General features: G+C 52.4%; 1 protein-coding gene across 1 annotated transcript in view; it reads left to right on the top strand.

The window, feature by feature from the left end:
• LOC140108729 (glutamate receptor ionotropic, kainate 5-like) overlaps nt 1–25298 on the top strand; it is a 32637-nt gene extending 7339 nt beyond the window's left edge. Inside the window, exons 2-8 of the mRNA XM_072131920.1 lie at nt 1152–1325; nt 1399–1564; nt 1641–1866; nt 12892–13020; nt 13108–13161; nt 22112–22233; nt 24645–25298. Coding sequence (XP_071988021.1) covers nt 1152–1325; nt 1399–1564; nt 1641–1866; nt 12892–13020; nt 13108–13161; nt 22112–22233; nt 24645–25106 — 1333 coding nt within the window. The 3' untranslated portion in view covers nt 25107–25298. The remainder of the gene's footprint in view (nt 1–1151; nt 1326–1398; nt 1565–1640; nt 1867–12891; nt 13021–13107; nt 13162–22111; nt 22234–24644) is intronic.
• Nucleotides 25299–25576: the final 278 nt, after the last annotated feature.

The following is a 25576-nucleotide window of genomic DNA, read 5'->3' as shown; positions in this document are numbered from 1 at the left end:
AGGGTGCCCCGCCCCTGTGGTAGATGCTGCCCCACCCCTGTTGTATAGGGTCTCCGCCCCCTGGTATAGGGTGCCCCACCCCTGTTGTCTAGGGTCTCCGCCCTCATGGTATAGGGTGCCCCGCCCCTGTGGTAGATGCTGCCCTTCCTTTGTTGTATAGGGTCTCTGCCCCCAGGGATAGGGTGCCCCGCCCCTGTGGTAGATGCTGCCCTGCCCCTGTTGTATAGGGTCTCCGCCCTCATCGTATAGGGTGCCCCGCCCCTGTGGTAGATGCTGCCCCGCCCCTGTTGTATAGGGTCTCCGCCCTCATGGTATAGGGTGCCCCGCCCCTGTGGTAGATGCTGCCCCGCCCCTGTTGTATAGGGTCTCCGCCCCCTGGTATAGGGTGCCCCGCCCCTGTGGTAGATGCTGCCCCGCCCCTGTTGTATAGGGTCTCCGCCCTCATGGTATAGGGTGCCCCGCCCCTGTGGTAGATGCTGCCCCGCCCCTGTTGTATAGGGTCTCTGTCCCCTGGTATATGGTGCCCCGCCCCTGTTGTATAGGGTCTCTGCCCCCAGGGATAGGGTGCACCGCCCCTGTGGTAGATGCTGCCCTGCCCCTGTTGTATAGGGTCTCTGTCCCCTGGTATAGGGTGCCCCGCCCCTGTGGTAGATGCTGCCCCACCCCTGTTGTATAGGGTCTCTGTCCCCTGGTATAGGGTGCCCCGCCCCTGTGGTAGATGCTACGCTGCCCCTGTTGTATAGGGTCTCCGCCCTCATGGTATAGGGTGCCCCGCCCCTGTGGTAGATGCTGCCCTGCCCCTGTTGTATAGGGTCTCCGCCCCCTGGTATAGGGTGCCCCGCCCCTGTGGTAGATGCTGCCCCGCCCCTGTTGTATAGGGTCTCTGTCCCCTGGTATAGGGTGCCCCGCCCCTGTGGTAGATGCTGCCCCACCCCTGTTGTATAGGGTCTCCGCCCCCTGGTATAGGGTGCCCCGCCCCTGTGGTAGATGCTGCCCCACCCCTGTTGTATAGGGTCTCTGTCCCCTGGTATAGGGTGCCCCACCCCTGTTGTATAGGGTCTCCGCCCCCTGGTATAGGGTGCCCCACCCCTGTGGTAGATTCCTTGGGTGTGATTGGTGACTCCTCCTCCTATGTGTCTTTCTTCTCCCAGACTGAGCCCCTACGAGTGGTACAACCCGCACCCCTGTCTCCGGGAGCGGCACCACATCCTGGAGAACCAGTACACCCTGGGGAACAGCCTGTGGTTTCCTGTTGGCGGGTTCATGCAGCAGGGGTCGGAGGTCATGCCCCGGGCGCTGTCCACACGCTGTGTCAGTGGAGTCTGGTGAGTGCCCTCTGCTCAGAGTACTGCCCCCCGGTGCCAGCTCCCAGGGGGTGACCCCGTGCCTCTCTTCCAGGTGGGCCTTCACCCTCATCATCATCTCTTCCTACACGGCCAACCTGGCGGCCTTCCTGACCGTGCAGAGGATGGAGGTGCCCATCGAGTCGGCCGACGACCTGGCGGACCAGACCAACATAGAGTACGGCACCATCCACGGCGGCTCCACCATGACCTTCTTCCAGGTGGGTGCACCCTAAGAGCCCGTCACATCCGGGGAGGAGACCCCCATTAATGCCCCCCATATGTCTTCCCCTGCAGAACTCCCGCTATCAGACCTACCAGCGGATGTGGAACTACATGAACTCCAAGCAGCCGAGTGTGTTTGTCAAGAGCACGGAGGAAGGGATTGCCCGGGTGCTGAACTCCCGCTACGCCTTCCTGCTGGAGTCCACCATGAACGAGTACCACCGCCGGCTCAACTGCAACCTCACCCAGATCGGGGGCTTGCTGGACACCAAGGGCTACGGCATCGGGATGCCCCTAGGTGAGGGGATGGGGTGCTGCACGGAGCCGCAGTGTCTGAGACATCGCACTGTATGTGGGCGGAGACTTCGAGGGTTACTCCATCTCACTGTCACTCACCTATGTATGGAAGGTTACAATGTAAGCAGCGGGCCACCGGGACCACTACTCCCATCCTCCATACCAGCCATAGAGATACATGAACTTCACCTCACACCCCCTCTCCCTACATGGGCTGCAAGGGGGGAGGGGGCAATTTGTATCTATGTATATACTGTGTATGGTCCTGTATATACTGTGTGTACGGCCCAGTGTATATGCAACATCACACCGCCCTCCCCCCCCCCCCGGGGCCTTTTCTTGGGGCCTGGAGGCAGCCGGGGCCCAGAATACCGGAGTGGCGGTTGCGGCCTAGGGCGTACTGATGTCACGGTGCTTGGTATGGGGACCGGAGGGCTGTCCTACAGCCTGGCAGCTCTCCAGCAGGTGGTGTGTGCAGGAAATATGGAGGGAGAGGCTGATGTACTGGTTCTCCCTGGGGCAACCCCTGAGTGTCTGTAATATATGTGCTTGGATGATGGATGGGGAGCCCGTGGTGGTGACAGCCGTATCCAGGGATCAGGTGGAGGCAACATTGTGCAAATCAACTCACGGTTCTTTATTGATTCTGGTACTGGAGGGGTCATGGAGAGGGTCCTCAGGAATAAAGCACAAGCCCGAAAGGGAGGTGCCGCCTGGTAGTAGGTGCTGGGGTAATGGAGATGGAGCAGTGTCCAAGCTGTGGAAGCTGCAGCTCTGGGTCTCCTGACTCCTGGGCTTAGGGTAAGTGCCTGTACTGGAGGTGAACTCAGTCCCGGGGCTCTTCTAGAGAGCTGCTGGTGCTGCAGGTGGAGCGCAGACTCCTGAGAAGGAGCATGAGGACTGCACCATGTGCGCCCACAGGGGTTTTATACTTCCCCTGGTCAGGTGGTAGCTCATGATTGGATAATTACTTTCACCCATTTAACTATTACCTGTCCAGGCAGAGGCTACAGCGGCAGATACCTGAGATCTCCCTGCAGTATCCCTTAGATGGAGCCTGATGGCGCGTTCACACGTTGCGTTTTGACCTGCGTTTTCATTGCGTTTGAAGCGCATATACAACAGCTGAGGAGAGGTGATTTGCCTAATTACTTCACTGTTAACCTTTCCGTTTACAAAACGCATCGTAAACGCGATGTTAACATGATGTAAATGTGCGTTTTGTTAACACACTGCGTTAACATTGCGTTTACAAACGTAAACGGTAATGTAATTAGGCAAATCACCTCTCATCAGCTGTTGTATATGTGTTTCAAACGCAATGAAAACGCGACCAAAACGCAACGTGTGAACGCGCCCTGACAGGTAGAGGCCTTATTCACAGCTACCCCCTTGTATATACTGTGTGCATAGTCTCTGTAGATACCGCGCGTGCGGCCCCGTGTAGATACCGCGCGTGCGGCCCCGTGTAGATACCGCGCGTGCGGCCCCGTGTAGATAGCGCGCGTGCGGCCCGGTGTAGATAGCGCGCGTGCGGCCCCGTGTAGATAGCGCGCGTGCGGCCCCGTGTAGATAGCGCGCGTGCGGCCCCGTGTAGATAGCGCGCGTGCGGCCCCGTGTAGATAGCGCGCGTGCGGCCCCGTGTAGATAGCGCGCGTGCGGCCCCGTGTAGATAGCGCGCGTGCGGCCCCGTGTAGATATACATGTATATCTCTGGATGTGCTGCAGTGCGGCATGCTGGGGGTTAAGCGTCGGCTCTGATCACATCTGTGCAGGCGACTCCTGGGGTCACCATCTTATTTATCGGCCAGACGTCTCCCCTCATTGTCACGTACATCCGTCTCATCAAGTCACAATTTGTATCGACCCTCAGGAAACTCTGCTGCGCTCGCAGGGAGGGGACGGAGGATTCTGCCCTAAAGCAGCTGAAAGGGTGGGGGGCAGGAAGATGTCCTGAGACCACCAGAGTGCAGGAGACCCCAGCATCTCCTCCCATCACTGTGCACCAGCATCTCCCCCACCACTGTGCACCGGCATCTCCCCCATCGCTGTGCACCGGCATCTCCCCCATCGCTGTGCACCGGCATCTCCCCCATCGCTGTGCACTGGCATCTCCCCCCATCGCTGTGCACCGGCATCTCCCCCCATCGCTGTGCACCGGCATCTCCCCCCATCGCTGTGCACCGGCATCTCCCCCCATCGCTGTGCACCGGCATCTCCCCCCATCGCTGTGCACCGGCATCTCCCCCATCGCTGTGCACCGGCATCTCCCCCATCGCTGTGCACCGGCATCTCCCCCATCGCTGTGCACCGGCATCTCCCCCATCGCTGTGCACCGGCATCTCCCCCCATCACTGTGCACCGGCATCTCCCCCCATCGCTGTGCACCGGCATCTCCCCCCATCGCTGTGCACCGGCATCTCCCCCCATCGCTGTGCACCGGCATCTCCTCCATCGCTGTGCACCGGCATCTCCTCCATCGCTGTGCACCGGCATCTCCCCCATCGCTGTGCACCGGCATCTCCCCCATCGCTGTGCACCGGCATCTCCCCCATCGCTGTGCACCGGCATCTCCCCCATCGCTGTGCACCGGCATCTCCCCCATCACTGTACCGCTGCATATTCCCCACCTGCATACATGAAGCAGCCATGCTGTTGCAATCCCATCATGCACCATGACTCCAACATGCACCTAGTCAGTGCTTGGTGCATTACCCGCTGCAGATGTGGTTGTGATGAGTCGTGTGTGTCGCCTGGTGCTTGTCCGTCACCCTGTCATGGGTCTGCAGGAGACATCCATTGTGCAAGCTGCTGCAATGTGAGGTCTCTGCATAGAGAAATGGCGCTCTCTGCTGGAGAACATTGCAACTACAGGCCGAAGCTGCGACCGAGAATGAGAAGTGGCTTAATAGTCTAATCACTTTATTGTTTCCATTTATAGTAAAAGGTCCATTGTTTCTGCAGAGATGTTGGGTGTTTGGGTTGTAGCGGGTCACACATCCGCTGTATAATGAGAAGGGTTGACATGTAGCGCATGGAGGAGTCTACCGGAGGAAGAGACCTCTCTAAGATGTCCACATGCCCAGACAGACCCTATAGATCCCCTCTCTGAGGCTGAACGGAGATGACCTGTCCCCTAATGTGGATGGGCCCTACAGGCGCATGACCGAAGCGATGCACTGAAGTCACTTTATCTAATGACAACCCCTCCGGATCCTGGGGACAATAGGAAGTCAGTGACTAAGGCAACACTCCTCAAGGAATACTCTCTGGACAACAGATGTCCAAGCTGGTGACTCCTCCAGACCTCTACCACTTGCAGAAGGTTTGTACGTAGCTGAACGAGAGCCGTGACTGAAGGACCCGCCTGAAGATCCTTAATGATGAAGATCATCGTAGACTCCTGATGTGGAGTTGAAGCCGGAAACACAAACTTTTCTCAAGTTGAAGACGTTTTCTTGAACCTGCAAGGGGTCGTCTGTTATCATCTGCGACCAACGCTTTTAAATACTTTCCCCGATTCTTCCCGTTCAGACTGTTGTCTTAATTGCTTCCTGGCAGATGGCCACCATCGCTAGGAGCCTTCTCCACCATCTGGGCCAATAGCTCATCCATGTCTCCATCAAATATAGTAATTAAGAGAGACTGGAGAGTAGACGGGGCCCACGGCACAGCCGTATAATAGAGGCAGGTGCTCCCACGCCACGTCCAATGCCAAGAGACGGAAAGTTACTTGGTAGACGGAAGATTTCATCCTGGCAGTGAGGGGGATAAAGCGATGACATCAGAGACTTCACAAACAAAAACTGAGAAACGGAAATCTGTGTCATGTGAGAAGACAATCAGGAACAAATAAAAGTGCCAAGGTATGAGCTGTGCACAAAGTGAAATAGATGACTCCAATGTCCATCCTGTGTCATAAAACACAGACCGTGGTGAATGATCCCATAGGATGTAGGCCCTGGTGAATGGTCCCATCAGATGTAGACCCTGGTGAATGATCCCATAAGATGTAGGCCCTGGTGAATGGTCCCATAAGATGTAGGCCCTGGTGAATGTCCCATAAGATGTAGGCCCTGGTGAATGGTCCCATCAGATGTAGACCCTGGTGAATGATCCCATCAGATGTAGGCCCTGGTGAATGATCCTGTGAAATGTAGACCCTGGTGAATGGTCCCATAAGATGTAGACCCTGGTGAATGGTCCCATAAGATGTAGACCCTGGTGAATGGTCCCATAAGATGTAGGCCCTGGTGAATGGTCCCATAAGATGTAGGCCCTGGTGAATGATCCTGTGAAATGTAGACCCTGGTGAATGGTCCCATAAGATGTAGACCCTGGTGAATGATCCCATCAGATGTAGACCCTGGTGAATGATCCCATCAGATGTAGACCCTGGTGAATGATCCCATAAGATGTAGACCCTGGTGAATGGTCCCATAAGATGTAGACCCTGGTGAATGATCCCATCAGATGTAGACCCTGGTGAATGATCCCATAAGATGTAGACCCTGGTGAATGATCCCATAAGATGTAGACCCTGGTGAATGATCCCATCAGATGTAGACCCTGGTGAATGATCCCATAAGATGTAGACCCTGGTGAATGGTCCCATAAGATGTAGACCCTGGTGAATGGTCCCATAAGATGTAGACCCTGGTGAATGATCCCATCAGATGTAGACCCTGGTGAATGATCCCATCAGATGTAGGCCCTGGTGAATGGTCCCATAAGATGTAGACCCTGGTGAATGATCCCATAAGATGTCGACGCTGGTGAATGATCCCATAAGATGTAGACCCTGGTGAATGATCCCATAAGATGTAGGCCCTGGTGAATGATCCCATCAGATGTAGACCCTGGTGAATGATCCCATCAGATGTAGGCCCTGGTGAATGATCCTGTGAAATGTAGACCCTGGTGAATGGTCCCATAAGATGTAGGCCCTGGTGAATGGTCCCATAAGATGTAGACCCTGGTGAATGATCCCATCAGATGTAGACCCTGGTGAATGATCCCATCAGATGTAGGCCCTGGTGAATGATCCTGTGAAATGTAGACCCTGGTGAATGGTCCCATAAGATGTAGGCCCTGGTGAATGGTCCCATAAGATGTAGGCCCTGGTGAATGGTCCCATAAGATGTAGGCCCTGGTGAATGATCCCATAAGATGTAGGCCCTGGTGAATGGTCCCATAAGATGTAGGCCCTGGTGAATGGTCCCATAAGATGTAGACCCTGGTGAATGATCCCATAAGATGTAGACCCTGGTGAATGATCCCATCAGATGTAGACCCTGGTGAATGGTCCCATGAGATGTAGGCCCTGGTGAATGATCCCATAAGATGTAGGCCCTGGTGAATGGTCCCATCAGATGTAGACCCTGGTGAATGGTCCCATAAGATGTAGGCCCTGGTGAATGATCCTGTGAAATGTAGACCCTGGTGAATGGTCCCATAAGATGTAGACCCTGGTGAATGATCCCATCAGATGTAGACCCTGGTGAATGATCCCATCAGATGTAGGCCCTGGTGAATGATCCTGTGAAATGTAGACCCTGGTGAATGGTCCCATAAGATGTAGGCCCTGGTGAATGGTCCCATAAGATGTAGACCCTGGTGAATGGTCCCATAAGATGTAGGCCCTGGTGAATGATCCCATAAGATGTAGACCCTGGTGAATGGTCCCATAGGATGTAGGCCCTGGTGAATGATCCCATAAGATGTAGGCCCTGGTGAATGGTCCCATAAGATGTAGGCCCTGGTGAATGATCCCATCAGATGTAGACCCTGGTGAATGGTCCCATAAGATGTAGGCCCTGGTGAATGATCCCATAAGATGTAGACCCTGGTGAATGTCCCATAAGATGTAGGCCCTGGTGAATGATCCCATAAGATGTAGGCCCTGGTGAATGATCCCATAAGATGTAGACCCTGGTGAATGTCCCATAAGATGTAGGCCCTGGTGAATGATCCCATAAGATGTAGGCCCTGGTGAATGATCCCATAAGATGTAGGCCCTGGTGAATGATCCCATAAGATGTAGGCCCTGGTGAATGATCCCATCAGATGTAGGCCCTGGTGAATGATCCCATAAGATGTAGGCCCTGGTGAATGATCCCATAAGATGTAGGCCCTGGTGAATGATCCCATAAGATGTAGACCCTGGTGAATAATCCCATCAGATGTAGGCCCTGGTGAATGATCCCATAAGATGTAGGCCCTGGTGAATGGTCCCATAAGATGTAGACCCTGGTGAATGATCCCATAAGATGTAGACCCTGGTGAATGGTCCCATAAGATGTAGGCCCTGGTGAATGATCCCATAAGATGTAGACCCTGGTGAATGGTCCCATAAGATGTAGGCCCTGGTGAATGGTCCCATAAGATGTAGGCCCTGGTGAATGATTCCATAAGATGTAGGCCCTGGTGAATGGTCCCATAAGATGTAGACCCTGGTGAATGATCCCATAAGATGTAGGCCCTGGTGAATGGTCCCATAAGATGTAGGCCCTGGTGAATGGTCCCATAAGATGTAGGCCCTGGTGAATGATTCCATAAGATGTAGGCCCTGGTGAATGGTCCCATAAGATGTAGACCCTGGTGAATGGTCCCATAAGATGTAGACCCTGGTGAGTGGTCCCATAAGATGTAGACCCTGGTGAATGGTCCCATAAGATGTAGGCCCTGGTGAATGATCCCATAAGATGTAGGCCCTGGTGAATGGTCCCATAAGATGTAGACCCTGGTGAATGATCCCATAAGATGTAGACCCTGGTGAATGGTCCCATAAGATGTAGGCCCTGGTGAATGATCCCATAAGATGTAGACCCTGGTGAATGGTCCCATAAGATGTAGGCCCTGGTGAATGGTCCCATAAGATGTAGGCCCTGGTGAATGATTCCATAAGATGTAGACCCTGGTGAATGATCCCATAAGATGTAGGCCCTGGTGAGTGGTCCCATAAGATGTAGACCCTGGTGAATGATTCCATAAGATTTAGACCCTGGTGAATGGTCCCATAAGATGTAGGCCCTGGTGAATGATTCCATAAGATGTAGGCCCTGGTGAATGGTCCCATCAGATGTAGGCCCTAGTGAATGATTCCATAAGATGTAGACCCTGGTGAATGGTCCCATCAGATGTAGACCCTGGTGAATGATCCCATAAGATGTAGACCCTGGTGAATGGTCCCATAAGATGTAGGCCCTGGTGAATGGTCCCATCAGATGTAGGCCCTGGTGAATGATTCCATAAGATGTAGGCCCTGGTGAATGGTCCCATAAGATGTAGGCCCTGGTGAATGGTCCCATCAGATGTAGGCCCTGGTGAATGGTCCCATAAGATGTAGACCCTGGTGAATGATTCCATAAGATGTAGGCCCTGGTGAATGGTCCCATAAGATGTAGGCCCTGGTGAATGGTCCCATAAGATGTAGACCCTGGTGAATGATTCCATAAGATGTAGGCCCTGGTGAATGGTCCCATAAGATGTAGGCCCTGGTGAATGGTCCCATAAGATGTAGACCCTGGTGAATGATTCCATAAGATGTAGACCCTGGTGAATGGTCCCATCAGATGTAGGCCCTAGTGAATGATTCCATAAGATGTAGGCCCTGGTGAATGGTCCCATAAGATGTAGACCCTGGTGAATGGTCCCATCAGATGTAGACCCTAATGAATGATCCCATAAGATGTAGACCCTGGTGAATGGTCCCATAAGATGTAGGCCCTGGTGAATGATCCCATAAGATGTAGGCCCTGGTGAATGATCCCATAAGATGTAGGCCCTGGTGAATGGTCCCATCAGATGTAGGCCCTGGTGAATGGTCCCATAAGATGTAGGCCCTGGTGAATGATCCCATAAGATGTAGACCCTGGTGAATGATCCCATAAGATGTAGGCCCTGGTGAATGATCCCATAAGATGTAGGCCCTGGTGAATGATCCCATAAGATGTAGACCCTGGTGAATGGTCCCATAAGATGTAGGCCCTGGTGAATGATCCCATCAGATGTAGGCCCTGGTGAATGATCCCATCAGATGTAGGCCCTGGTGAATGATCCCATAAGATGTAGGCCCTGGTGAATGATCCCATAAGATGTAGGCCCTGGTGAATGGTCCCATAAGATGTAGACCCTGGTGAATGATCCCATAAGATGTAGACCCTGGTGAATGTCCCATAAGATGTAGGCCCTGGTGAATGGTCCCATAAGATGTAGACCCTGGTGAATGATCCCATAAGATGTAGACCCTGGTGAATGATCCCATAAGATGTAGACCCTGGTGAATGATCCCATAAGATGTAGACCCTGGTGAATGTCCCATAAGATGTAGGCCCTGGTGAATGGTCCCATAAGATGTAGACCCTGGTGAATGGTCCCATAAGATGTAGGCCCTGGTGAATGGTCCCATAAGATGTAGACCCTGGTGAATGTCTCATAAGATGTAGGCTCTGGTGAATGGTCCCATAAGATGTAGGCCCTGGTGAATGGTCCCATCAGATGTAGGCCCTGGTGAATGATTCCATAAGATGTAGGCCCTGGTGAATGGTCCCATAAGATGTAGGCCCTGGTGAATGGTCCCATAAGATGTAGGCCCTGGTGAATGGTCCCATCAGATGTAGGCCCTGGTGAATGATCCCATAAGATGTAGGCCCTGGTGAATGGTCCCATAAGATGTAGGCCCTGGTGAATGGTCCCATCAGATGTAGACCCTGGTGAATGATCCCATAAGATGTAGGCCCTGGTGAATGATCCCATAAGATGTAGGCCCTGGTGAATTGTCCCATCAGATGTAGGCCCTGGTGAATGGTCCCATAAGATGTAGGCCCTGGTGAATGATCCCATAAGATGTAGGCCCTGGTGAATGATCCCATAAGATGTAGACCCTGGTGAATGTTCCCATCAGATGTAGACCCTGGTGAATGATCCCATAAGATGTAGGCCCTGGTGAATGGTCCCATCAGATGTAGGCCCTGGTGAATGGTCCCATCAGATGTAGGCCCTGGTGAATGGTCCCATAAGATGTAGGCCCTGGTAAATGATCCCATAAGATGTAGGCCCTGGTGAATGATCCCATCAGATGTAGGCCCTGGTGAATGATCCCATCAGATGTAGGCCCTGGTGAATGATCCCATAAGATGTAGGCCCTGGTGAATGGTCCCATAAGATGTAGACCCTGGTGAATGATCCCATAAGATGTAGGCCCTGGTGAATGGTCCCATAAGATGTAGACCCTGGTGAATGGTCCCATAAGATGTAGACCCTGGTGAATGATCCCATAAGATGTAGACCCTGGTGAATGGTCCCATAAGATGTAGACCCTGGTGAATGGTCCCATAAGATGTAGACCCTGGTGAATGGTCCCATAAGATGTAGACCCTGGTGAATGATCCCATAAGATGTAGACCCTGGTGAATGGTCCCATAAGATGTAGGCCCTGGTGAATGATCCCATAAGATGTAGGCCCTGGTGAATGGTCCCATACGATGTAGACCCTGGTGAATGATCCCATAAGATGTAGGCCCTGGTGAATGGTCCCATAAGATGTAGACCCTGGTGAATGACCCATCAGATGTAGGCCCTGGTGAATGGTCCCATAAGATGTAGACCCTGGTGAATGACCCATCAGATGTAGGCCCTGGTGAATGGTCCCATAAGATGTAGGCCCTGGTGAATGGTCCCATAAGATGTAGACCCTGGTGAATGGTCCCATAAGATGTAGGCCCTGGTGAATGATCCATAAGATGTAGGCCCTGGTGAATGATCCATAAGATGTAGACCCTGGTGAATGATCCATAAGATGTAGGCCCTGGTGAATGATCCCATCAGATGTAGACCCTGGTGAATGATCCCATCAGATGTAGGCCCTGGTGAATGTCCCATAAGATGTAGGCCCTGGTGAATGATCCCATAAGATGTAGGCCCTGGTGAAGGGTCCCATAAGATGTAGACCCTGGTGAATGGTCCCATAAGATGTAGGCCCTGGTGAAGGTAGGTACAGTCAATTTGAGGGGATGGTGATTGTCGGATCTTGTGGATTGGTCAGATTGAATTGACCATCATGGCGTCACAGTTCGATGCTCTGACCAAAGTCTTCCTCCTCCAGGACTGGCTGTAAATGATATATGGCCGATCATGGTTGGGGTGAAGTTTGGTCATTTCAGGGGGTTGTCCGCACACAGGTTGTGTTTGGTGTTGCATCTCAAACCCATTCACAGGGAACCTGTGCAGTACCACATACAACCTGCAGGCCGGAGTGGCAGTGTCTTGTCTCTTGGCCAATGATCTTTTGGTAAAGTTATGACCTCATGAGTTCAGTCTGGGTTCACTTTCTGGAGGCGGCCGGTACAAGCCGGGGTTATTCCATATTTCTCCCACCTCCGGGGAATCTTTAGTAACCAGAGGCCTCCGGCTCCAGTGAAGTCCTGGGGAGACCGGAGTATGAAGAGTCCCGGAGGTCAATGCATTGTCCATTGGAGAGGTTCAGTCCTGACCATGGATGGACGTCGTCTAAATCTGAAGATCAGAAGAACATGTCCAAGCCGAGGCAGTCTGCTAAAGATCTGGGGGCACGGCCACTTCTCATGCCGACAGTGCAAGGTTCAGAGGCTCAACCCAAGATCCACCCCAACACCCCTAATTCTCTTTGAGCTGAACAAAATTCCAGTAAGTTTTCCTTACTGTCAGGCCCGTTACATACGACGGGAACATTACTCGTACTGTAACATTCATTTCACCGGGCAATAGGTCCATATGATGAAGCTTCATCATGGAACCTCACTTGTATATCATGTGTTCTTTGGTTGCACAGTCCATTTTGTCAAGACGTTTTCTGCAAAGAGTTTGTATGTTTTCTCTGTGTTTTCTCCGGTCCTCCGGTTTCCTCCCACACTCCATACATACCGGTAGGTAATTAGATTGTGATGTGACAGCTCTGTGCAGCGCTGCGGTATCTGTGTGCGATATATAAATAAAGGAATTATTATTATTATTATTATGACCTGTTTGGCCTGGTTTTTCTTCCCAGAGTCTCCGTACAGAGATGAGATCACGCTCGCCATCCTCCAACTGCAGGAGAATAATCGCTTAGAGATATTGAAACGTAAATGGTGGGAAGGCGGGAAGTGCCCGAAGGAGGAGGACCATCGCGCCAAAGGTCAGTGATTCTGGTCCACAAGGCCTGCCTCTCATGGGGTGACCCCTGGTGTCTCATCCTCATCTCACCCCATTGTGTCTCGGTCAGAGTGGTCCCGGGAGACGTCTGGAGCCTCGGCCAATCTTATCCGTTCTCATTCCGGTAACTCACTTTCATTGGTTGTTTACTGTCATGATCTCTTCATAATTGTCCTTCATCATTGACACGTCCTCCACATCATGTCCCCCACGTCATGTCCCCCACATCATGTCCCCCACATCATGTCCCCCACATCATGTCCTCCACGTCATGTCCCCCACATCATGTCCCCCACATCATGTCCCCCACATCATGTCCCCCACATCATGTCCTCCACGTCATGTCCCCCACATCATGTCCCCCACGTCATGTCCCCCACATCATGTCCTCCACATCATGTCCTCCACATCATGTCCTCCTCGTCATGTCCCCCACGTCATGTCCCCCACGTCATGTCCTCCACGTCATGTCCCCCACGTCATGTCCCCCACGTCATGTCCCCCACGTCATGTCCCCCACGTCATGTCCCCCACATCATGTCCCCCTCGTCATGTCCCCCACGTCATGTCCCCCACGTCATGTCCCCCACGTCATGTCCCCCACGTCATGTCCCCCACGTCATGTCCCCCACGTCATGTCCTCCACGTCATGTCCCCCACGTCATGTCCCCCACGTCATGTCCCCCACGTCATGTCCCCCACGTCATGTCCCCCACGTCATGTCCCCCACGTCATGTCCCCCACGTCATGTCCCCCACGTCATGTCCCCCACGTCATGTCCCCCACGTCATTTCCCCCTCGTCATGTCCCCCTCGTCATGTCCCCCACGTCATGTCCCCCACGTCATGTCCCCCACGTCATGTCCCCCACATCATGTCCCCCACGTCATGTCCCCCACGTCATGTCCCCCACGTCATGTCCCCCACGTCATGTCCCCCACGTCATGTCCCCCACGTCATGTCCCCCACGTCATGTCCCCCACGTCATGTCCCCCACGTCATGTCCCCCACGTCATGTCCCCCTCGTCATGTCCCCCACGTCATGTCCCCCACGTCATGTCCCCCTCGTCATGTCCCCCACGTCATGTCCCCCACGTCATGTCCCCCTCGTCATGTCCCCCACGTCATGTCCCCCACGTCATGTCCCCCACGTCATGTCCTCCACGTCATATCCCCCTCAGCGTCTACATCTTATAGGATCATTCAAGAGGGTCTACATCTTATGGGACATTCACCAGGGTCTACATCTTATGGGACCATTCACCAGGGCCTACATCTTATGGAATCATTCACCAGGGTCTACATCTTATGGAATCATTCACCAGGGCCTACATCTTATGGGACATTCACCAGGGTCTACATCTTAAGGGACATTCACCAGGGTCTACATCTTATGGAATCATTCACCAGGGCCTACATCTTATGGAATCATTCACCAGGGTCTACATCTTATGGGACATTCACCAGGGTCTACATCTTATGGGACATTCACCAGGGTCTACATCTTATGGGACCATTCACCAGGGTCTACATCTTATGGGACCATTCACCAGGGCTTACATCTTATGGGACCATTCACCAGGGCTTACATCTTATGGGACCATTCACCAGGGCTTACATCTTATGGGACCATTCACCAGGGTCTACATCTTATGGGATCATTCACCAGGGTCTACATCTGATGGGACCATTCACCAGGGTCTACATCTTATGGGACCATTCACCAGGGCCTACATCTGATGGGATCATTCACCAGGGTCTACATCTTATGGGACCATTCACCAGGGCCTACATCTGATGGGATCATTCACCAGGGCCTACATCTTATGGGACATTCACCAGGGTCTACATCTTATGGGACCATTCACCAGGGTCTACATCTTATGGGACCATTCACCAGGGTCTACAACTTATGGGACCATTCACCAGGGCCTACATCTTATGGGACATTCACCAGGGCCTACATCTTATGGGACATTCACCAGGGTCTACATCTTATGGGACATTCACCAGGGCCTACATCTTATGGGATCATTCACCAGGGCCTACATCTTATGGGATCATTCACCAGGGCCTACATCTTATGGGACATTCACCAGGGCCTACATCTTATGGGACATTCACCAGGGCCTACATCTTATGGGACATTCACCAGGGCCTACATCTTATGGGATCATTCACCAGGGCCTACATCTTATGGGACATTCACCAGGGTCTACATCTTATGGGACCATTCACCAGGGCCTACATCTTATGGGATCATTCACCAGGGCCTACATCTTATGGGACATTCACCAGGGCCTACATCTTATGGGATCATTCACCAGGGCCTACATCTTATGGGACATTCACCAGGGTCTACATCTTATGGGACCATTCACCAGGGCCTACATCTTATGGGATCATTCACCAGGGCCTACATCTTATGGGATCATTCACCAGGGCCTACATCTTATGGGACCATTCACCAGGGTCTACATCTTATGGGATCACTCACCAGGGTCTACATGTTATGGGACCATTCACCAGGGTCTACATCTTATGGGATCATTCACCAGGGTCTACATCCTATGGGACCATTCACCCGGTCCTACATCTTATGGGACCATTCACCCGGTCCTACATCTTATGGGACCATTCACCAGGTCCTACATCTTATGGGACCATTCACCAGGGCTTACATCTTATGGGACCATTCACCAGGGCCTACATCTTATGGGATCTTTCACTAGGGTCTACATCTTATGGGACCATTCACCAGGGTCTACATCTTATGGGACCATTCACCAGGGTCTACATCTTATGGGACCATTCACCAGGGCCTACATCTTATGGAATCATTCACCAGGGCCTACATCCTATGGGACCATTCACCAGGGCCTACATCTTATGGGACATTCACCAGGGTCTACATCTTATGGGACATTCACCAGGGTCTACATCTTATGGGACCATTCACCAGGGTCTACATCTTATGGGATCATTCACCAGGGTCTACATCCTATGGGACCATTCACCCGGTCCTACATCTTATGGGACCATTCACCATTGTCTACATCTTATGGGACCATTCACCAGGTCCTACATCTTATGGGACCATTCACCAGGGTCTACATCTTATGGGACCATTCACCAGGGTCTACATCTTATGGGATCATTCACCAGGGTCTACATCTTATGTGACCATTCACCAGGGTCTACATCTTATGGTACCATTCACCAGGGTCTACATGTTATGGGACCATTCACCAGGGCCTGCATCTTATGGAATCATTCACCAGGGTCTACATCCTATGGGACCATTCACCAGGGTCTACATCTTATGGGACCATTCACCAGGGTCTACATCTGATGGGATAACTCACCAGGGTCTACATCTCGTGGGACCATTCACCAGGGTCTACATCTTATGGGGTCATTCACCAGGGTCTACATCTTATGGGACCATTCACCAGGGTCTACATCTTATGGGACATTCACCAGGGTCTACATCTGATGGGATCATTCACCAGGGTCTACATCTTATGGGACCATTCACCAGGGCCTACATCTTATGGGATCATTCACCAGGGTCTACATCTTATGGGACATTCACCAGGGCCTACATCTGATGTGATCATACACCAGGGTCTACATCTTATGGGACATTCACCAGGGTCTACATCTTATGGGACCATTCACCCGGTCCTACATCTTATGGGACCATTCACCAGGGTCTACATCTTATGGGATCATTCACCAGGGTCTACATCTTATGGGACCATTCACCAGGGTCTACATCTTATGGGACCATTCACCAGGTCCTACATCTTATGGGACCATTCACCAGGGTCTACATCTTATGGGACCATTCACCAGGGCCTACATCTTATGGGATCATTCACCAGGGTCTACATCTTATGGGACCATTCACCAGGGTCTACATCTTATGGGATCATTCACCAGGGTCTACATCTTATGGGACCATTCACCCGGTCCTACATCTTATGGGACCATTCACCATTGTCTACATCTTATGGGACCATTCACCAGGTCCTACATCTTATGGGACCATTCACCAGGGTCTACATCTTATGGGACCATTCACCAGGGCCTACATCTTATGGGATCATTCACCAGGGTCTACATCTTATGGGACCATTCACCAGGGTCTACATCTTATGGGACCATTCACCAGGGTCTACATGTTATGGGACCATTCACCAGGGCCTACATCTTATGGGATCATTCACCAGGGTCTACATCCTATGGGACCATTCACCAGGGTCTACATCTGATGGGATCACTCACCAGGGTCTACATCTTGTGGGACCATTCACCAGGGTCTACATCTTATGGGGTCATTCACCAGGGTCTACATCTTATGGGACCATTCACCAGGGTCTACATCTTATGGGACATTCACCAGGGTCTACATCTGATGGGTTCATTCACCAGGGTCTACATTTTATGGGACCATTCACCAGGGTCTACATCTTATGGGATCATTCACCAGGGTCTACATCTTATGGGACCATTCACCAGGGTCTACATCTTATGGGATTATTCACCAGGGTCTACATGTTATGGGATTATTCACCAGGGCCTACATCTTATGGGATCATTCACCAGGGTCTACATCTTATGGGACCATTCACCAGGGTCTACATGTTATGGGATTATTCACCAGGGCCTACATCTTATGGGATCATTCACCAGGGTCTACATCTTATGGGATCATTCACCAGGGCCTACATCTGATGGGATCATTCACCAGGGCCTACATCTTATGGGATCATTCACAAGGGTCTACATCTTATGGGATCATTCACAAGGGTCTACATCTTATGGGACCATTCACCAGGGTCTACATCTTATGGGATTATTCACCAGGGTCTACATCTTATGGGATTATTCACCAGGGTCTACATGTTATGGGATCATTCACCAGGGTCTACATCTTATGGGACCATTCACCAGGGTCTACATCTTATGGGATTTTTCACCAGGGTCTACATCTTATGGGATTATTCACCAGGGTCTACATGTTATGGGATCATTCACCAGGGCCTACATCTTATGGGATCACTCACCAGGGTCTACATCTTATGGGACCATTCACCAGGGCCTACATCTTATGGGACATTCACCAGGGCCTACATCTTATGGGACCATTCACCAGGGTCTACATCTTATGGGATCACTCACCAGGGTCTACATCTTATGGGACCATTCACCAGGGTCTACATCTTATGGGACCATTCGCCAGGGTCTACATCTTATGGAATCATTCGCCAGGGTCTTCATCTTATGGGACCATTCACCAGGGCCTACATCTTATGGGATCATTCACCAGGGCCTACATCTTATGGGACCATTCACCAGGGCCTACATCTTATGGAATCATTCACCAGGGCCTACATCTTATGGGATCATTCACCAGGGCCTACATCTTATGGGACCATTCACCAGGGTCTACATCTTATGGGACATTCACCAGGGTCTACATCTTATGGGACATTCACCAGGGTCTACATCTTATGGGATCATTCACCAGGGTCTACATCTTATGGGATCATTCACCAGGGCCTACATCTTATGGGATCATTCACCAGGGTCTACATCTTATGGGATCATTCACCAGGGCCTACATCTTATGGGACCATTCACCAGGGTCTACATCTTATGGGATCATTCACCAGGGCCTACATCTTATGGGACCATTCACCAGGGTCTACATCTTATGGGATCATTCACCAGGGTCTACATCTTATGGGATCATTCACCAGGGTCTACATCTTATGGGACCATTCACCAGGGCCTACATCTGATGGGATCATTCACCAGGGTCTACATCTTATGGGACCATTCACCAGGGTCTACATCTTATGGGATCATTCACCAGGGCCTACATCTGATGGGATCATTCACCAGGGCCTACATCTTATGGGACCATTCACCAGGGTCTACATCTTATGGGATCATTCACCAGGGCCTACATCTTATGGGACCATTCACCAGGGTCTACATCTTATGGGACCATTCACCAGGGCCTACATCTTATGGGACCATTCACCAGGGCCTACATCTTATGGAATCATTCGCCAGGGTCTACATCTTATGGGATCATTCACCAGGGTCTACATCTTATGGGACCATTCACCAGGGTCTACATCTTATGGGACCATTCACCAGGGTCTACATCTTATGGGATCATTCACCAGGGCCTACATCTTATGGGACCATTCACCAGGGTCTACATCTTATGGGACATTCACCAGGGTCTACATCTTATGGGATCATTCACCAGGGTCTACATCTTATGGGACCATTCACCAGGGCCTACATCTGATGGGATCATTCACCAGGGTCTACATCTTATGGGACCATTCACCAGGGTCTACATCTTATGGGATCATTCACCAGGGCCTACATCTGATGGGATCATTCACCAGGGCCTACATCTTATGGGACCATTCACCAGGGTCTACATCTTATGGGATCATTCACCAGGGCCTACATCTTATGGGACCATTCACCAGGGTCTACATCTTATGGGACCATTCACCAGGGCCTACATCTTATGGGACCATTCACCAGGGCCTACATCTTATGGAATCATTCGCCAGGGTCTACATCTTATGGGATCATTCACCAGGGTCTACATCTTATGGGACCATTCACCAGGGTCTACATCTTATGGGACCATTCACCAGGGTCTACATCTTATGGGACCATTCACCAGGGCTTACATCTTATGGGACCATTCACCAGGGTCTACATCTTATGGGTCATTCACCAGGGTCTACATCTTATGGAATCATTCGCCAGGGTCTACATCTTATGGGATCATTCACCAGGGCCTACATCTTATGGGACCATTCACCAGGGACATGTCCCCCACGTCATGTCCCCCACGTCATGTCCCCCACGTCATGTCCCCCACGTCATGTCCCCCACGTCATGTCCCCCACGTCATGTCCCCCACGTCATGTCCTCCACGTCCTTCATATCATGTCCTCCATCCTTGACTTGTCCTCCACATTAAGTCCTTCATATCATGTATTTTAGCATTTTCTCCTTGTCATGTCAGGATCCCCATCATTCACTTGTCCTCCATGTCATATCCTCAGTCATTGATTTGTCCTCCATGTCACGTTCTCCATAATTGATCTATGCTCTACATTACAGCCTCAGTCTCCCACCTTCAATCTTTTTGAGGTGCGTCTCAGGCCCCCTATTGTGCATAGACACATATTGGGGACATGTTGGTGTGTATGATGACAGATTGTGGCTCCCACCGCTCCATCTTGTAGTTTGGTGATGATGGAGCCGCTGGTGTCTGGATGAGAGATGAGGAGGCAGGGGGTCAGCTCCGGGCCCCTCACGTTACATCATCTGCAGATGGAGACATTATACATCCATGGCTGAGCACTCCACATCCACTCAGCATTATATTACTATGTGCAATACTCATTGTGTTATACTAGAGAGGTGTCCCAGACTGTGACCCCTCAGGGGAGAACTGACCCCGTGATAAATTCTGGGGTCCGGAGACTATACATGGTGGACTGCTATAACACACTATGACTGCCAGGACCCTATTGTACATGAGTGACCCCCGATGTCACCCCACCCATCCCCCCAGAGGACTGACACGTTTTCCTGTAATTCCTATTTATAGTTGGGATTTCCTTCACTTCCCAGCAGGAGCCTTGGATCTGGTGGAGTCCACATCACATAATGTGACCTAAGAGCCCAAGTGCACAAGTCAACCCCTTGTGGTGTAGGTGCAGGAGTCTACAGGCAGGAGGTTGTGGACCACTCTCTCATCTAAGTCCCTCCTCAGCGCATTGCTTCCTTCATTTTCCCCCTTTATCCCCCGTATCTGGGTTTTCCTGCAGGGAGACCGCCAGGCCATAAGTGAAGTGGTCATAGAAGTAACCGGGAAGGGGGGGCAGCCAAGAGTGGCCATGTACAGGCCGAGGTCAAATCTACATACTGCTACTAACATGTCAGGATGATACATGGCACAGATGCACTACAGGGGGTGAGGAGCCGACATTGGGACTGGAAGGGCAGAACAAGACTGGTGACCAGACCCACAAGGGGTAGTACCCTCTAAAGGGGCAGGTAGAGAGTGGCCATGTACAGGCCGAGGTCAAATCTACATGCTGCTACTAACATGTCAGGAAGATACATGGCACAGATGCACTACAGGGGGTGAGGAGCCGACATTGGGACTGGGAGGGCAGAACAAGACTGGTGACCGTACCCACAAGGGGCAGGAAGAGAGTGGCCATGTACAGGTCGAGGTCAAACCAGTCAAAATGGGGCATATTTACTTACCCAGTCCTGCACGATCCCAGATCCGGACTGTCCGACGAGGATGAACTCTGCCTCGCTTCCCTGATCGGGTCCCCGGAGTTCACCATCTTCGTCCCAGTGCATGTAAGTGCTTTGCTTGCGACACAAGTTAAATCCAGCAATGTTTCCGAATCCGTCGGATCATCTGACGCCCCCCCCCCCCCATTTCTGTTGCATGAAAGCCGGCGCGATTGCACCAAAATCTGATCGCGTGCTCCAAAAAAACTTTTTAATCCCTGTCCTAGAAAACGGAAATCTTCGTGATGTCCGACAAAAGTGCGGTCCCCGGGGCCCTTAGTAAATGAGCCCCAATATGCAGGAGGTTACATGGTAAGAACACACATTGCTGGGTACACTGCATGGGGCGAGGGGCAGACATTGGGATTCCTAGGTCCCATCTACACAGCGGGACCTCAGCCATGGCCAAGAGCTGAATTCTGGATCTGAGGTCCCATTATGTCATGTTCTTTTCAGTAGATGTTAGTATTTGGGTTTCCATACAATGTCCACTGAGATACGTCCTTAATGTCCACTCTGTCCAAGGAGATATAGTCACTCATCATGCGGCCCCGTGGAACCCGCTGCCTGGTTGGTGATGGAGAATCATAGTCTGCCATGGATGTGCATGACTGTGACAGCTGAAGGGACTGGAGGAGCAGCTTGAGGTTTCGTTGCCCCCTGACCTCTGCAGACTTCATGAGGTTCCTCTGACCATGTCTCTTCTTGCAGGACTGGGCATGGAGAACATTGGCGGCATCTTCGTGGTCCTCATCTGTGGCCTCATCATTGCTGTGTTTGTGGCCATCATGGAGTTTGTCTGGTCAACGAGACGTTCGGTGGACAATGAAGAGGTGAGGACAATGTGGTGGCACCATGTCTAGTGTATGTTTGTCTATATGCACTGTAGCCCCTCCCCCTGGGGGCCACATCCTCGGGGTCCCATTGTTATGTGGCTCGTGTATGTTTGTCTATATGCACTGTAGCCCCTCCCCCAGGAGGCCACATCCTCGGGGGCCCATTGTTATGAGGCTTGTGTATGTTTGTCTATATGCACTGTAGCCCCTCCCCCTGGGGGCCACATCCTCGGGGTCCCCATTGTTATGTTTCTTGTGTATGTTTGTCTATATGCACTGTAGCCCCTCCCCCTGGGGGCCACATGCTCGGGGGCCCATTGTTATGTTTCTTGTGTATGTTTGTCTATATGCACTGTAGCCCCTCCCCCTGGGGGCCACATCCTCGGGGGCCCATTGTTATGCGGCTCGTGTATGTTTGTCTATATGCACTGTAGCCCCTCCCCCTGGGGGCCACATCCTCGGGGGCCCATTGTTATGTTTCTTGTGTATGTTTGTCTATATGCACTGTAGCCCCTCCCCCTGGGGGCCACATCCTCGGGGGCCCATTGTTATGCGGCTCGTGTATGTTTGTCTATATGCACTGTAGCCCCTCCCCCTGGGGGCCACATCCTCGGGGGCCCATTGTTATGTTTCTTGTGTATGTTTGTCTATATGCACTGTAGCCCCTCCCCCTGGGGGCCACATCCTCGGGGGCCCATTGTTATGTTTCTTGTGTATGTTTGTCTATATGCACTGTAGCCCCTCCCCCTGGGGGCCACATCCTCGGGGGCCCATTGTTATGCGGCTCGTGTATGTTTGTCTATATGCACTGTAGCCCCTCCCCCTGGGGGCCACATCCTCGGGGGCCCATTGTTATGAGGCTTGTGTATGTTTGTCTATATGCACTGTAGCCCCTCCCCCTGGGGGCCACATCCTCGGGGTCCCCATTGTTATGTTTCTTGTGTATGTTTGTCTATATGCACTGTAGCCCCTCCCCCTGGGGGCCACATCCTCGGGGTCCCATTGTTATGCGGCTCGTGTATGTTTGTCTATATGCACTGTAGCCCCTCCCCCTGGGGGCCACATCCTCGGGGGCCCATTGTTATGTTTCTTGTGTATGTTTGTCTATATGCACTGTAGCCCCTCCCCCTGGGGGCCACATCCTCGGGGGCCCATTGTTATGCGGCTCGTGTATGTTTGTCTATATGCACTGTAGCCCCTCCCCCTGGGGGCCACATCCTCGGGGGCCCATTGTTATGAGGCTTGTGTATGTTTGTCTATATGCACTGTAGCCCCTTCCCCTGGGGGCCACATCCTCGGGGTCCCCATTGTTATGTTTCTTGTGTATGTTTGTCTATATGCACTGTAGCCCCTCCCCCTGGGGGCCACATCCTCGGGGTCCCATTGTTATGCGGCTCGTGTATGTTTGTCTATATGCACTGTAGCCCCTCCCCCTGGGGGCCACATCCTCGGGGGCCCATTGTTATGTTTCTTGTGTATGTTTGTCTATATGCACTGTAGCCCCTCCCCCTGGGGGCCACATCCTCGGGGGCCCATTGTTATGCGGCTCGTGTATGTTTGTCTATATGCACTGTAGCCCCTCCCCCTGGGGGCCACATCCTCGGGGTCCCATTGTTATGTTTCTTGTGTATGTTTGTCTATATGCACTGTAGCCCCTCCCCCTGGGGGCCACATCCTCGGGGGCCCATTGTTATGAGGCTTGTGTATGTTTGTCTATATGCACTGTAGCCCCTCCCCCTGGGGGCCACATCCTCGGGGGCCCATTGTTATGTTTCTTGTGTATGTTTGTCTAAATGCACTGTAGCCCCTCCCCCTGGGGGCCACATCCTCGGGGGCCCATTGTTATGCGGCTCGTGTATGTTTGTCTATATGCACTGTAGCCCCTCCCCCTGGGGGCCACATCCTCGGGGTCCCATTGTTATGCGGCTCGTGTATGTTTGTCTATATGCACTGTAGCCCCTCCCCCTGGGGGCCACATCCTCAGGTCCCCATTGTTATGTTTCTTGTGTATGTTTGTCTATATGCACTGTAGCCCCTCCCCCTGGGGGCCACATCCTCGGGGGCCCATTGTTATGTGTCTTGTGTATGTTTGTCTTAATGCACTGTAGCCCCTCCCCCTGGGGGCCACATCCTCGGGGTCCCATTGTTATGTTTCTTGTGTATGTTTGTCTATATGCACTGTAGCCCCTCCCCCTGGGGGCCACATCCTCGGGCGGCTTGTGTTTTTGGTCTAGTTGTTGCAGTCCTCGGGGGTCGGTGCGCTGCTCTTCGCCCACTCTCTGCTCCCCTGCTGCTCCTGTTTGTGCTCTCCTCATCCCACATTCCGGCTTCTGCTCTATAATCCTTTTATTTTGGGGATTTTTTGTTTAGTTTTTTCTCCTTTGTTCATGTTTGTTCTTCCTCATCAGATTTCGGTTTGCCAGGAGATGTTGAGTGAGCTCCGCAGCGCCGTGTCCTGTAAGAAGACCTCTCGTTCCCGTCATCGGCGCCGGCCTCCTCGTCACCTGCATGGGAGGACTCTACTGTCCCTCAGCCGACCCCCTCGAGCTACCAGAGAGACACGTCTGTGCAATGGACGCCTATACCAGACCCACCAGCACCACCCGGCTCCTCCTCAGCCCCCCCCTGCTGCGGGTGCCCAGCGGCTCCATGAGGACCCCCCATCTTCATCTGGTCGGGGAGGTTGTGCCCACTTCAGAATCTGTCAGGAATGTCGGCGGATACAGACTCTACGAGGCCCACCGCCACTACCTAGACCACCACAGTCTCCAAAACCTCCACCACCACCGCCTCCTGCTCCAGAGGACCTCACACCCCTCTCACATCACCGGAGACTGGCGGACCCTCTAGATGCCAGTGCCCCCGAGTGATGCTGGGGGGTCACATAGACTTGGTGTATGGACCTCTAGTGTGACAGGAGGAGGCAGAGAATATTGGGGGCAGCGGGACCCTGGACATCACTTCTTCCCGATGCTCTGTTTTGGGGTCTCTCTGTATTCATCACTGCGATGCCTCAGTCTATTACAATGTACGCTGTGCGTGCGAAATAAACTGCCCCCCCCACACACTTCACATGATGTTCTCCACTCTCCCATTTGTTACTGTCCTCTGGAGGTGCCCGGCGTAGGTCACAGGGTGGAGATGGGGGGACCTCACGGTGCGGAGAGCGATGCGTCAGACACCCCCGGGATGGAGGTGCCCGGCGTAGGTCAGAGGGTGGAGATGGGGGGACCTCACGGTGCGGAGAGCGATGCGTCAGACACCCCCGGGATGGAGGTGCCCGGCGTAGGTCACAGGGTGGAGATGGGGGGACCTCACGGTGCGGAGAGCGATGCGTCAG

This window comes from Engystomops pustulosus, unplaced genomic scaffold (genome assembly GCF_040894005.1).
Source record: "Engystomops pustulosus unplaced genomic scaffold, aEngPut4.maternal MAT_SCAFFOLD_175, whole genome shotgun sequence".
Lineage (NCBI taxonomy): Eukaryota > Metazoa > Chordata > Amphibia > Anura > Leptodactylidae > Engystomops > Engystomops pustulosus.
This window is presented reverse-complemented; position numbering and strand designations above follow the sequence as displayed.